General features: G+C 33.0%; 1 protein-coding gene across 1 annotated transcript in view; it reads right to left on the bottom strand.

Annotated features, from left to right (window-relative positions):
• Positions 1–16,124, bottom strand: part of Lerp (lysosomal enzyme receptor protein) — a 393,366-nt gene that overhangs the window by 205,296 nt on the left and 171,946 nt on the right. The window contains exon 13 of the mRNA XM_075292902.1: positions 8,010–8,133. Within this exon, the coding sequence (XP_075149017.1) occupies positions 8,010–8,133 (124 nt within the window). The remainder of the gene's footprint in view (positions 1–8,009; positions 8,134–16,124) is intronic.

The raw sequence follows: 16,124 nt of genomic DNA, 5'->3' as shown, positions 1-16,124 counted from the left end.
GTGACACGATACAAAATACCTATGAGCCTATTGGTCGTCCCGTGATCGATTATGTGGTCCCCCTTTGGGCTCCCAATCGAAACGCCCCCTTGGATCATCAGCCAGGAGTGAGTGCTCCAAGCGATTAAGACCGCGTAGAGCTTCACAGCAGTTCACTCATATAGTTTGGCTATGAGGATGTTGAAGTGCATAGGAGAGAATGGTGCTAGGTTCCAGGCCCAACGTTTGTCTCAGCACTCTCCACATATCTGGAAAATGAATGAAATTGTGAAACCAAGACAGCAGGAACATATTGGAAACACATATCAACCAATTAGCCTCCTTTCCTCTTCACGAAGATTCTGGAAGGTATTTTACTATCCTACTCCTCAGAACATTTAATGTTGGCAGAACATCGGAATGCTTTTCGCTCGACCAGGAGTATGACCACATTGTGTGAAGTAACAACCAACATTGCAGACAGATTGAATAGCAAGAGACCCCATATACGTTCGCCTCTCGTAGCATCGGACTTGTCTAAAGCATTTCATACGGTGAACCATACCATATGAAACCCTTTGAAAAGTCTAATCAAATCGGAATGCTTTTCGCTCGGCTAGAAATATGACCACTGCGTTGTGTGAAATAACAACCAACAATGCAAGAGGGATTGAAAAGAAGAGGCGGCATATACTTTCGATTCTCGTAGCATCGGACTTGTGTAAAGGGTTTCATTCGGTGACCACACCACGCTCTTAGCATGGGAACTTCTCTCCCTAATAATCTTAAAAGATATTCGACCGCGCTTAAGGACTTCTTTGTCAGCAGGAATCTGAAACTCATTGCTCCTAAATCGACGGAAGGAAGTGAACCTGGAGATCGATATCCACCAGACCAGAGAATTCCCACATGTATACGTTTTTGGGAAGCTAAAGACGTTGGTTGTAGAAACAAGATCCTGAAGGCATTTGCTGGTAGCACTTGGGGGAAAGATAAAGAGACGATACAAAAGACCCTAATCGATTATGCGGCGCCGTTTTGACTCCCAGTATTAGCACTACCCAATAGAAAAATTCTTCAAACGGTGCAAAATACTGCGCTGCAAATTTCCAATTGTTGTCACTACAAAATTCCAGAACAGCATCTGACGAGAGAATCCAAAGTGCACTAGGTAAGGCAACACTACGACATCTTCACTCACCAGCAGCTGATAAAATTCAGAGGGATAGACCACCCAAACCATGCCACATCGAGGAGGGTACTTTCTGACCGATCCAAGCCCATCCGATTTGATTTCAGGAAAGAGATACAGTCAATTGACCACTTGATCGGCGACAGTGATGAGGGAATAAGGATGGCATTGAGGATGGGACAGTGGTTCAGAAGGCAATAGATTCCTAACAATGCAGTGCTGAGCTGGGTAGAAGACCACTACCTCACAGTGATGGCGAGAAACGGCTGCCTGGAGAGACGAGGTTGGTGCTATCCCAGCTAAGATCTGGAATCTCCAGGTATCATATTTGAAGTTACGTCTCCCTTCTGAATGTTTGCCCAAATTGTGAGGGCAATGTCTCACATCTAAAGGCATCTCTTCGCGCATCCTTGAGACAAACCTGGCACCTTTTTCTTCAACAACAACGAATGCAGCAGATATACCCACAGATTCCGTTAATGTGTCAGCGATTAATGAACTTTCTGTGCCACACAATTTGAAGAAACTGTTACGTTTCTAGGATATAGGTCAGTGATTGACTGGTGATATTACTACGCCGGCTTATTAAGATTACTGGAGAAAAGCAAACATTGATAAACGATGAAGAAACGGCACAATGTGTTTGAGTTTCTCATGCACAAGCGATTTTTAGTATGGCCCGACTGCCAATGTTTATTTTACACAAAGATGCCTGTAAATATTGACTAAGCGGAGAACGTAAGGTGTAATCGCCTAGGCGAAGGAAACCTTCCAAGAATCTTCCACGAAGAAACCTTGATTCAATTAAATATCCTATAACCGATGTGAAATTAAAAATAAAACTAAAATTTTAAGGATAATTTTTGTGCCATGAGGTTACAAAATCTTGCAATGTATGACAATTTTGTTAAGTGTAAGAAATAAATAAAGAAGAGCAGAACAGGAAAGGAAATTTAAATATAAAATTTCCTTTGATGTTACTTTCTCAACATTTCTGGAAAACGATAGATCCATACACTCAAAGAAAAACAAACCTTTGAGCAAAGTAATTCTATATAGCCAGTGTAAATATTGAACTTGGTATGATACCGAGGAAATAACAACTTCCTTCCTGATAAGCAACTTGTTTAGCTTCCATTCAAGATTAACTATTTCGAAGTAACAATATTTTGTCCATAAACTAAAAATTGTTTTTGTAGAAATTTTTTAAAATTTTATTCCCCCACATTTTTATTTTTATCACGTCCAACCATTAAATCATAACATCGATATTTGACATTTTTCGCTAAACCCTCTGGGGTATTCATTTATGCATTTCGAATTTCCAATCCGATGATTCATTTTTATTTACTTGCGTTGCCGTGTGCAAAATACCTCTATATTGACCTTTGCGATTACCCATACAACTGCATCAATGGGGTCCACCCTCTGGGGAGTATTGATTCTATTTTTATTAAACTCTCGATAAAATCGAATTAAATGAAATTCCCAATAAAATCGACGGAAGTGCAGGCAGGCAGGTACCACAGCAGCCCACTCGCATTGCGGAATACATAAAACACCACAAATACCGCATCGAGAGCAAAGCAAATATGCAGCAATCGCAAATGTTTAATGGAAATGGAAATATTTTTCCCACCCACTGACCCCACCCCGCAACACGCCCCATGGCCCAGTCTCCCTTCCACCGTCCATCTTTGATCGAAATGTTGCGATAATATTCTATGTGGTGAGAAGTGCTAAAGATAGACTTTAAAATGAAACAGCGCCAATAAAGAGCACCACAATCAGATAAAAAACAAAATAGAGAAAAAGGATCCAAAAAAAAAAAAGAAAATAGAGAAAAAAATATAAACAACAAAGCTTTTGAATCTACACAGGAGTATGGGGAAGACTAAAACAAGCGCATTGGGATGATTGCCAATTCAAATGCGATTTTCGAGATTAAAATCCAAACACATTCACTCGTTCACTCGCTATCACAAAGCAGTTAGAAAAACATCATAGATTGTATAGCACAAAAACAGGAGCATGAATCCTGGCGCATTTATTGCTATCTCAATAGTCAGCCAACAACCAAGCCCAGACATCAATGAAGGATGCATCGCGGAATGAAGCAAAAAAAACAAAACAACGACTCATCCATCGAGACAACATCAGCCATGTACACAAGACAAAGTGCAACGAGCGAAAAAAAATCGTAGAGACGTCACATTGAAAAGTAAAGACATTTCGAAAGGAAACAGCCAAGAAATATTCGGCAGGTAGGAAATTATTAAATAAAGAAATTTCCTAAAGAAAATAAATTTCGACGAAATTTTAAAATTACGACAAAATGTTCATATAGAAAATAAATTTCGACGAAATTTCCTATAGAAAGTAAATTTCAACAAAATTTCCTATAAAAAGTAATTTTTGGCGAAATTTCCAATAGAAAATAAATTTCGACAAACTATTCGATAGAAAATAAATTTCGACGAAATTTTCGATAGAAAATAAATTTTGTCGAAATTTTCTATAGAAAATAAATTTCAACAAAATCTTCAATAGAAGTAAATTTTGACGAAATTTTCTAAAAAGTAAATTTCGACGAAATTTTTTCTAAAAAATAAATTTTGACAAAATTCCCTAAAGAGAATAAATTTCGACGAAATTTGCTTTATAGAGTAAATTTCGACGAAATTTCTTGTATTGAAATTTTCTATAGAAACTAAATTTCGACAAAATTTCCTATAGAAAGTAAATTTCTACGAAATTTTCTATAGAAAATAAATTTCGAAGAAATTTTTCATAAAAAAATCGACAAAATCTTCTATAGAAAATAAATTTCAGCAACATTTTATATACAAAATAAATTTCGACGAAATATCCTATAGAAAATAAATTTCGACGAAATTTCCTATAGAAAGTAAATTTCAACAAAATTTCCTATAAAAGGTAATTTTTGACGAAATTTCCAATAGAAAATAAATTTCGACAAACTTTTCGATAGAAAATAAATTTCGACGAAATTTTCGATAAAAAAAAAATTTTTGTTGAAATTTTCTACAGAAAATAAATTTCCACAAAATTTTCAATAGAAAGTAATTTTTGACGAAATTTTTTCTAAAAAATAAATTTTGACAAAATTCCCTAAAGAGAATAAATTTAGACGAAATTTGCTTTAGAGAGTAAATTTCGACGAAATTTCTTGTATTGAGTAAATTCCAACGAAATTTCTTATATTGGGTAAATTTCAACGTAATTTGCTATAGAAAGTAAATTTCGACGAAATTTTCTATAGAAAGTAAATTTCGACGAAATTTTCTATAGAAAATAAATTACGACGAAATTTCTTATAGAAGTTAAATCTCGACAAAATTTCCTATATAAAATGAATTTCGACGAAATTTGCTATAGAAATTAATTTCGATGATATTTCCTATATAAAAAAAAATTTCGACGAAATTTTCGATAGAAAATAATTTTCAACGAATTTTTCTATAGAAAATTAAATTTGTTCAAATTTCCTATAAAAAGTAAATTTCGATAGAAAATAAATTTCGACAAAATATTCTATAGAAAATTTCAACGACATTTTCTATACAAAATAAATTTCGACGAAATATCCTATAGAAAATAAATTTCGACGAAATTTCAATTTCAACAAAATTTCCTATAAAAAGAAATTTTTCACGAAATTTCCAATAGAAAATAAATGTTGACGAAATTTTCAATAGAAAATAAATTTTGTCGAAATTTTCTATAGAAAATAAATTTCGACAAAATTTTCAATAGAAAGTAAATTTTGACGAAATTTTCTATAAAAAGTAAATTCGACGAAATTTTTTCTAAAAAATTAATTTTGACAAAATTCCCTAAAGAGAATAAATTTCGACGAAATTTGCTTTAGAAAATAAATTTCGACGAAATTTCTTGTATCGAGTAAATTTCAACGTAATTTGCTATAGAGAGTAAATTTCGCCGCAATTTTCTATAGAAAGTAAATTTCGACGAAATTTTCTATAGAAAATAAATTTCGACGAAATTTCTTATAGAAGTTAAATCTCGACTCAATTTCCTCGATAAAATGAATTTCGACGAAATTTTCGATAGAAAATAATTTCTAACGAATTTTTATATAGAAAATTAAATTTGACCAAATTTCCTATAAAAAGTAGAATTCGAAAAATTTGTCATAAAAAAATAATCGACAAAATCTTCTATAGAAAATAAATTTCGACAAAATATTCTATAGAAAATTTCATCGACATTTTCTATACAAAATAAATTTCGATGAAATATCCTATAGAAAGTACATTTCAACAAAATTTCCTATAAAAAGAATTTTTCACGAAATTTCCAATAGAAAATAAATTTCGACAAACTTTTCGATAGAAAATAAATTTCGACGAAAATTTCGATAGAAAATAATTTTTTTCGAAATTTTCTATAGAAAATAAATTTGGACGAAATTTTTTCTAAAATATAAATTTTGACAAAATTCCCTAAAGAGAATAAATTTCGACGAAATTTGCTTTAGAAAGTAAATTTCGACGAAATTTCTTGTATTGAGTAAATTCAAACGAAATTTCTTATATTGGGTAAATTTCAACGTAATTTGCTATAGAAAGTAAATTTCGCCGAAATTTTCTGTAGAAAGTAAATTTCGACGAAATTTTCTATAGAAAGCAAATTTTGACGAAATTTTCTATAGAAAATAAATTTCGACGAAATTTCTTATAGAAGTTAAATCTCGACTAAATTTCCTATATAAAATGAATTTCAACGTAATTTGCTACAGAAATTAATTTCGATGATATTTTCTATAGAAAATAAATTTCGACGAAATTTTCAATAGAAAATAATTTTCAATGAATTTTTCTATAGAAAATTAAATTTGGCCAAATTTCCTATAAAAACTAAATTTCGAAGAAATTTTTCATGAACAAAATCGACAAAATCTTCTATAGAAAATAAATTTCGACAAACTATCCTATAGAAAATAAATTTAATCAACATTTTCTATACAAAATAAATTTCGACGCAATATCCCATAGAAAATAAATTTCGACGAAATTTCCTATAGAAAGTAAATTTCCACAAAATTTCCTATAGAAAGTAATTTTTGACGAAATTTCCAATAGAAAATAAATTTCGACAAAATTTACGTTAGAATATACATTTCGACGAAATTTTCTATAGAAAATAAATTTTGTCGAAATTTTCTATAGAAAATAAATTTTTACAAAATTGGTCAATAGAAACTAAATTCTGGTGAAATTTCCTATAAAAAGTAAATTTCGACGAAATTTTTTCTAAAAAATAAATTTCGATTAAATTTCCTAAAGAGAATAAATTTCGACAAAATTCCCGAAAGAAGTAAATTTCAACGAAATTTCCTATAGAGAGTAAATTTCGACGAAATTTCGTATATTGAGTAAATTTCAACGAAATTTCTTTTATTGGGTAAATTTCAACGTAATTTGTTATAGAGAGTAAATTTCGACGAAATTTGCTATAGAAAGTAAATTTTCGTTGAAATTTTTTATAGAAAGTAAATTTCAACGAAATTTTCTTTAGAAAATAAATTTCGACGAAATTTCCTATAGAAAATTAAATTCGACGAAATTTCCTATAGAAAGTTAATTTTCGCTGAAATTTTCCATAAAAAAAAAAAAATTCGGCAAAATTTCCCATAGAAAGTATATTTCGACAACATTTTCTATAGAAAATAAATTTCGACGAAATTTCCTATAGAAAGTAAATTTCGACTGAATTTCCTTTAGAAAGTACATTTTGACGAAATTTCCGATTGAAAGAAAATTTCGACGAAATTTCCTTTAGAAAGTAAATTTTGACGAAATGTCCTATAGAAAGTAAATGTCGACGAAATTTTCTATAGAAAATAAATTTCGAAGAAAAAATTTTGTCGAAATTTACTTCCTATAGGAAGGAAGTAAATTTCGACGAAATTTTCTATAAAAAAAAGGTTGATGAAATTTTCTATAAAAAAATTGACGAAATTTTCTATAAATAAAAATTGACGAAATTTTCTATAAAAAACAAATTTTGATGAAATTTTCTATACAAAAACAATTTCGACGAAATTTTCTATACAAAAAATTCGACGAAATTAGGGAAACTTCGATGAAATTTTCAATAGAAACTAAATTTCGACAAAATTTTCTATGGACAAAAATTCCGATGGATTTTTTTTTATAGAAAAAAGCCTTCGACGAAATTGAGTAAATGTTGACGAAATTTCCTGTAGAGAGTAAATTTCATCGAAATTTCTAATAGGGAGCAAGTTTCGATGAACTTTCCTATAAAGAGTAACTTTCGACGAAATTTCATATAGAGCTCTTCCCTTTAAGTTTTATGTTTTTTCAAAATATCTTATCAGTTTTCGTCCAATTTTCTTATCGGAAACATAATTTTTTACTGCCAATTACCATACTTCTCTTTAAAGTAAATGCAACGAAGTTCAATTCTGGGCGAGAGTGATTTGAAGGAAATGCTTTGGGCCAAACGGAAGCTTCTTCTACCTTCCAGGAAAAGGAAATTAAATTGAACGTGGGAAAAACCATAGTGAATTGAAGTGAAACACGTGTGAGATTTGTATAGAAAAAAAAGCTTTGCCAAGACTTTGTAGTTTTTCTTCAATTGGCCTTTTTGGGTTGTACTATGTTAATGCTCAGCAACAAAACAAAGCAGAGGGATAAAATATTTCGTTGAATAAACATAAAATATTCATTTGCCAAGGAAAATGCATACAAAAAGGCAAATAAGGATAAATAAAATACTCCCAAAAAAATATACAAAGAAAAGTTGAGAAAAAGGAAAATGGAGAACTTACCATATGAACCACAGGAGCCTTTGGTGGTGAAGAAAAGATTTACCAAACCTTGACTGTAATCCGTAACAGCCTTGTGATGTGAGTCACAAAGGTCTAAAGTAAATTCCCCTTTATCCGATGTAACCTGCAAATACGACAAAAAAAGGCTCAGAACAAAAAGGAAATAGCGTTTAAAAATATTCTAAAGAATAGGCCCATACTCTATATTTTTGAGGGCTTAAGTGAGGTATGTATACAAAAAATTCCAGATCCAATCAACAAACAACACGAACATCAAAAACATTTTCACTAGCAGGTAATATTAACAGGATGCTATGGTGCATTCCAAAAGTCGATAAGTACACAATTTTTGTTAACAAAACCTTGTGAAATGTTTGTCGTTTTAATATTGTTTTGTTGTGGATTAGTTGGTGAAATAGTGTTTTTTTCTTTTGTTTATAAATGCCTGCCTATGTGGTTTTGCCGGCGCTTAATAACGCCACGGGCAGAAAAAGGGTTTTTGCTTTCCTTTGCAGGCACAACCAGGTGCCACAGCAAAAATAATTATTTAAATAGAAAATGCCGGTTTAGGCTTTCAAAACTGAATGATTTCCTTTATTGAAAAATGTCCTCTTTTATACTTAAATAACGGTATTTCTAATTTCTAATTCTTTTTTCATATTTATCCTTAAAAATAAACAACAATCCTTAAACATAACATATGATCTAAACTTATAACTAAACAGCTGATTAAAAATACAATTATTCTCAAACTACTTAACAGCTGATTCATACATATAATACCGTTTACACTACACCCTCACCCTATAAAAAAAATAATTTTTGAATATTCATATGAAAAAATTATTTTTACAAATATTAAATTATTAAATTCAGTTACATTTTAATTCTTTGTTATAAAAAAATTCATTTGTTTTATCATCATAAAGAAAAATTTCTTTAAAGAATACATAATATATAATTAGGTTGAATTCAATGTTAAATAATTCCATGGTTTTAACATATTATTATGGAATTTCTTTATCTTTCCATCGACATTTATAAAACTATTTACGCCCTCTCTATTTACAATTTCATATGGGCCTAGATACGGTGATTGATTCTTTTTTCTATTTATCTGGCGTAAAAGTACAAAATCGCCTTTTTTCAAAATAAGTGGATTAGAAGTTTGATTACTAAGAACTCTCTTTATTTTCGATTTCTCTAAATATTCTTTTGACTTAGCAAGAGAATACTTAAGTCTTTGCTTCAACTCATTGGCGTAATCATCCATATTGTAACATTTTTTAGCTGTTCTTATTTCATCGTTCGGTAAATAAGGTAACCTACCAAAAACTAGCTCATATGGTGAATAATTAGTATCAACATGAGGTGTTGTATTATAGGCAAACGTAAAATATGGTATCCAAGAGTCCCATTCATCATCTTTGGTGAAATTTAATAAAAATTCGTTAAGAACTCTATGATTTCGCTCTATTTCGCTCATACTTCCGCCATCAGCTGATTCGTAAACTCTGTACCCTTATCTGACTTTAGAACTTTAAAATTCCCATAAATTAAAATGAATTTCTCTACGAGAGTTTTCGCAACAGTTTTCGCGTCTTTTGTCTCCATTGGATATGCTACAACATACTTTGTTAATTCACATTGTATAGTTAAAATATACCTGTTATTATTAGAAACCCTTAATGGACCTACCGTATCTATTGATATAGTTTCGAAACTTGTTCCAGGTGTATCTGTCATCGTAATTGTTTCTTTTGTGTGTCTAGTCTGTTTGTTCAATTTACATTGTGGGCAACTTAAGACATATCTCTTGACCATTTTTGACATATTCTTCCATATGTATCGCTGTTTTAATTTCAGTAATGTTTTGCGGACTCCTAAATGTCCTCCGTGTGGTGAGTCGTGGTATTCTGCTATTATTTTCAATTGTGTATGTGTGCAATTTATTCTTTTCGGTTCTTCGTATAATATAATTTGCAAATTTACTTTATTCTTTTGTATTAATTTATTCATAATTGTTTTGAATTCTTCCATGGCCATGGATTTGAACAATTCATCATTTTTGCTCATTGCTAATTCTTTTATTCGTTGCTGTTGCATCTTCAATATAAGTTTCTCCAAAGTCACCTTGGTGTTCGATGGATTATCGCTGTATATCACAGATACACTGCTATTATTTATCTCAAATACTGTTTTCTTTCTCTGCATATCCGGTATAAACTCGAGTTTTCTCATATTTCGTATGTCAGTGGGTGATGTGCATTCCCAAATTAAAAGTTGATCAGGCTTCGAAATTGGTACTTCATCACTATGGGTGTCATTGTTATGGTTTTGTGCATGTAATTCTTTTTGCATGCTTCTAGTAACGGCTAGGACTTGAGCGTCTCGCTCGATTGAAGTGGGAATCATCGCTTTTAAAGTTTCGCTATTTATGTTTATTCTTGACAAAGCGTCAGCATTCGTGTTCATCTTCCCTTTCTTGTACACTATTTCAAAATCATAGTCACATAAATCCATTCGAATACGTGTCATCTTAGAAGATGGATTTTTATGTGAGAATAATGAAACAAGTGGTCTGTGGTCAGTCACAACTATAAATTTTCTGCCATAAAGGTAGGGTCTAAAAAAGTTGATTCCCCAATGAATGGCAAGGAGTTCCTTTTCTAACACTGGTTTATTTAAATCATGTTTTGATAGAGTAGCGCTGGCGTACGAAATTGGTAAATCACTGCCAATTACTCCTTGAGACAGAACTGCTCCTAAAGCATAATTAGATGCGTCTGTCGTCAAAATAAAAGTTTGTGAAAAATCCGGGAATTGCAGTACTGGAGGTTTAAGTAAACTTTTTTTTAAAGTTTCAAATGCATTTTGGCACTGTAAAGTCCATTCGAATTTCTGATTCTTTTTCAGAAGCATATTCAAGCATTTTGCTTTATCGGCAAAGTTCGGTATAAAGCGCCTATAATAATTACAAAAGGCTACAAATCGTCTGACTTCATCAGCGTTATTTGGTACTGGATATCGTCTTATTACTTGATCTTTGGCTGGATCAGTCTTCACTCCTTTATCCGTTATGAGATGTCCCAAATAGACTACCTCCGGCTTCAAAAAACTGCATTTGTTTGCATTTAATTTAAGGTTGAATTTTCTCAATCTTCGAAATACATCTCGCAGATTTTCGTTATGATGTTTGAGACTACATCCAAAAACGATGATGTCATCCACATAAAGAAAAGCGGATGCATCCAAACCACTTAAAGCAACTGTTAGCATTCTTTGAAAACTATTTGATGAAATTTTCAAACCAAACGGTAAACGTTTGAATTGATAATGTCCATTTCCAGTTGAGAAAGCTGTGAGTGGACGCGATTCGCTGTGAAGATTTATTTGGTGGAACGAGCTTGTCATATCAAGTGTTGAGAAATACTTAGCTCTTCCAAGTCTGTCTAAAACGTCTTCAATCCGGGTTAGTGGAAACTTATCATTTACTATTCTGTCGTTGAGTTTCCTAAAATCAACAACCAAACGCCATTTCTTTTGCCCATCTGTGGATTTCTTTGGTACAACCAATAATGGTGAATTGTAAGGACTGACAGAATCTTCAATTATGTCGTCTTCCAAAAGTTGTGCAACTTGTTCGTTAATTTCTTTCATTTGTGTATGTGGGAGTCTATAGTTCTTTATGTAAACTGGAGTAGAGTCAGAAGTTTCAATGCGTTGAGTATAAAAATTGTTTACGGTAAGCTTCTCTCCAGGTAAATGGAAAATATCCTGAAATTCCGCAAAGATATCTATTATCGACTCTTTAGCCTCTGGATCATTTGTACCAATATCCAATGATTCCAATAAAGTGTTCAACCTAGTGGTGTTTTTCTCGTATTGGTTAGTGGTTGTGTGGCAGACGTGATAATCACTTAAAGGATTCACTTCACAATCAATATTATCAATAGTTACATCTCTGTCAGTGGAGTTCAGTAGTTTAACATGAACAACCCCGTGTGCTGGTATAATGCAATTAGCTAGATAAACTCCTTCTGCTAATTCTTTGTTGAGTACAATACTTTCTTCTTCAACTTTAATGTTTAGCGGCAAAATGATTTCTGATCTTGATGGTATTGTTATACAGCGGTGAGTCACTGGTCTGTAGTTCATGGGTAACACTACATCTCTGTCATTAACGTTGAATGCAATTGTGTACGTTTCAAAATCGATTCTGCATAAATACTCTGATAAAATATCTCTTCCTATTATTCCATCAGTTGGTATAGGAAAATCACCTTGAACAACATAGAAATTGTGCACGATGGCATCGTCCTCCATTTCCAAACGTAAACTTGATGTACCAATACATTGAATTGCCTCCCTAGTTATTCCAGTTAATCTTGCTGTGTCTCGTGTATTTATCCTCATAAAATCTTGAACTTTACATACAGAAATATCTGCACCAGTATCTATCATGAATGTTAACACTTTACTTGAGCATTTTAGTGTTACGAAAGCATTTGTTTTCAATTCGATGTTGAATATTCTTAATTTTGGGCCTCTTGGATGACATCCTGCGTCATCCGGCCATCGGAGTTTTCCTGTTCACACGCACAAGGAAAAGCTCGATAGTTTCTTCCACTACTGTTCGTATATGTGCGGCCTCTGCCACCAAAATTGCGACTTCCAACATTATTATTATTATTACTATTATTGCCATTTCCATTAGCATATGTGGTATAATTATTATGATTTTGCCGATTAATATGGCGAGAGTTTCCTCTTTGATTTCCTCGTATGCTCACATTGTGTCTGTTACCACTGCGGTAATCATTAGTGTCATTGCGTCTATTATTGTAAGTGTAATGTGTGTTACCGTATCTGCTGTTTCGGTTATCGTATCTCGTATCGGTTCTATTGTTTTCTTCGTATCTATTCCTGTGGTAGGTATGACTTCCACTAGACCTATGAACCGGAAAAACTTGTCTCGTCTCCATACCTAAGCTTTTCTCAGCTGTCAAACACCTTTGAGTAGCCTCAGCTAGTGAAGACGGCATGTTGGCCAATAATATTGGTTTAAATTCAGAATTTACACCCTTCATGAAAACATTTAACGCCATATTTTCATTTGCCTTGTAAATGGCATCCTTAGTGTCCTGAGTCGGATTTGATAAATTTCCTATTTCAAACCTGCTGAGCTCATCACTAAGTTCCGAAATTTTCTCCCTAAATGATGTCATGCTAGAATTGTCCTGTTTCGTATTTCCTAACTCTGTTAAAATTTGTTGTATTGACCTAGGATTAGGGTAAGCGTCTTCCAATGCTTTTTTTAAACCCGCGAACGTAGTCGGTCTATTAGATCGGCCTAAAGTGCTCCTTACTTGAGCCGTAAGTTTGAAATTGTAGACGTACTTAACGAATATTTCCTTATCTTCATCTCGTAGTAGGTCATGCAGCAATTCTGACTGCGCTATAAAATCTTCCAAGTTGTTAAATGAGCCCTTGAATATTTGTAGGTTTTTACCCACCATAGAAATATCGAATTGAGCCATAGTTGGTAAATTTCTTATTTCCTTTATGTCTTTTGTTTTCACTTGTTCAAGTAGTAGCCAAACCTCCTCTTTCAACTCAAAAAATTCTACTTTTAATTCGGATAATTCCTTGCAATCGAAATCAGTACCATCCACCGTATCTTGTAAAACGTCTATTCTTCTTAATTTAGATTCTTTATAATCTATAGAAAATACTGTATTTTTACTTTTCTTTAAATTCGACTTCAATGATTCTAATTCTTTTATATATTCTTTTAACTTTTCCATTAATTCGTTTTTTTCAATACTTTTTTTTTTGTTACTATACAAATGTTCTTATCATATTATTTCTATTATATTGTACACTTTTCTTTTTCTACTACTTAACTTCCTTTAAAATCTTAGAAATTCAAATATATATAATTCCAGTGTGAACATTAAAATGTGAATGCAAGATTTTATGTGTGAACGCAAATTTATATTCAAGTGTGAATGCAAAACTCAAGTGTGAACGCAAAATTTTACAATGTGAACGACAAACTTTAAGTGTGAACAGCAAATATTTTACAACCCTATTCAGTGTAAACCCTCTTTTACGTTATAATCGATTATTTAGTATTCGATAATCGATTACCATTCATAATATTTGACGCTTTACTTTTACATTCGTGTTTTGGTTACGATCATTTTTACATTCGCGTGTGCTTTTGCAAATATTTCTTCTAATTTTATAATAAAAATCTTTCAATATCATAGTTTTAAGAATAACAATAATGAATTCAATTCATTGTGATTTATATATATTTTTTCAATAAATAAATGAATATGATATATGTACAAAATGTGTATCAGTGTTGTGTTTTATGGTGTTGATTGTTTCATTGTTGGTTTTTTCTTTGGCATCTGTGTCTCAAGCTCATCAATTCTTTGCCAAATTTCGCATGAACGCTGCCAAGACGGTGGTGGATCAGAATTTACCAATTCTTTAAATGCAGCCAACTCTCGTCGCAACCGCACAATTCTTCCACCTCTTCTGTGTTTGGGTTTTGCCGTTGGTGGAATCCGGGTCAGTTTTTCTTCCAGCAAACGTTGCTGCCTTTTCAAATAGTCTTCAACTGTAAGCTTTTTGGGACCCACGTTCAGCGCAGCTGGAACGATACCCTCGATTGGTATTTTTTTCTGGTCCGTGTTGGGCAGGATCGCCATGAAATGTTTGTCGTTTTAATATTGTTTTGTTGTGGATTAGTTGGTGAAATAGTGTTTTTTTCTTTTGTTTATAAATGCCTGCCTATGTGGTTTTGCCGGCGCTTAATAACGCCACGGGCAGAAAAAGGGTTTTTGCTTTCCTTTGCAGGCACAACCAGGTGCCACAGCAAAAATAATTATTTAAATAGAAAATGCCGGTTTAGGCTTTCAAAACTGAATGATTTTCTTTATTGAAAAATGTCCTCTTTTATACTTAAATAACGGTATTTCTAATTTCTAATTCTTTTTTCATATTTATCCTTAAAAATAAACAACAATCCTTAAACATAACATATGATCTAAACTTATAACTAAACAGCTGATTAAAAATACAATTATTCTCAAACTACTTAACAGCTGATTCATACATATAATACCGTTTACACTACACTTGCTATTTCAACTTTCACGGAGAAAAGAAAATTTGGGCTTCTTTTTTGTGTATGAAAAGCCTGCGATGTGCTTTTCAACCTACGTGCAGACAACAAGGACTACCGGCTCTCAATGCAGTCTGTCCTACACACTGGGGTCGATACGAGGAACATATTCTTGAGACAAGATTGCCACTTCCTTGGGACAAATAGGGAGCCACCTTGGTGCAATGATTAGCACGCCCGCCTTGCGTACACAAGGTCGTGGGTTCGATTCCTGCTTCGATCGAACACCAACAAATTTTTCACCGGTGGATTATCCCACGTCAGTAATGCTGGTGACATTTCTGAGCGTTTCAAAGCTTCTCTAAGTGGTTTCACTGCAATGTGGAACACCGTTCGGACTCGGCTATTGAGCTTAACATGGAATCGGGCAGCCCGTCTTGCGTACACAAGGTGGTGGGTTCGATTCCTGCTTCGACCGAACACCAAAAAGTTTTTCAGCGATGGATTATCCCACCTCAGTAATGATGGTGAAATTTCTGAGCGTTTCAAAGCTTCTCTAAGTGGTTTCACTGCAATGTGGAACGCCGTTCGGGCAATAAAAAGGAGGTCCTTTGTCATTGAGCTTAACATGGAATCGGGCAGCACTCTGTGATAAGAGAGAAGTTCACCACTGTGGTATCACAATGAACTGAATAGTCTAAGTGAGACTGATACATCCGGCTGCCACTTAACCTAACCTTGGGACAAATACCATCTAATTTTCCTTTATACTCTTTCCGAAAGCCTCTATCGACATCGGTTAATCTCGTAAGGCTAGTCAGTCACACGTTGTGCTAATCCAGGATGTGAATTTAAGGAAGATTAGTCTTCCACATTCAAATGTTTTTCCTATATGAACACTTCTTGTATTTCGCGCCAATTTCTGACCACAGTAGGGACGCCTTCCCGAGCGCCAAATGAATCCATAGTATGTT

This window comes from Haematobia irritans, chromosome 1 (assembly GCF_050003625.1).
Source record: "Haematobia irritans isolate KBUSLIRL chromosome 1, ASM5000362v1, whole genome shotgun sequence".
In the NCBI taxonomy this organism is placed as follows: domain Eukaryota; kingdom Metazoa; phylum Arthropoda; class Insecta; order Diptera; family Muscidae; genus Haematobia; species Haematobia irritans.
The sequence above is the reverse complement of the archived record's forward strand: the minus strand, read 5'-3'. Positions and strand labels throughout refer to the sequence as shown.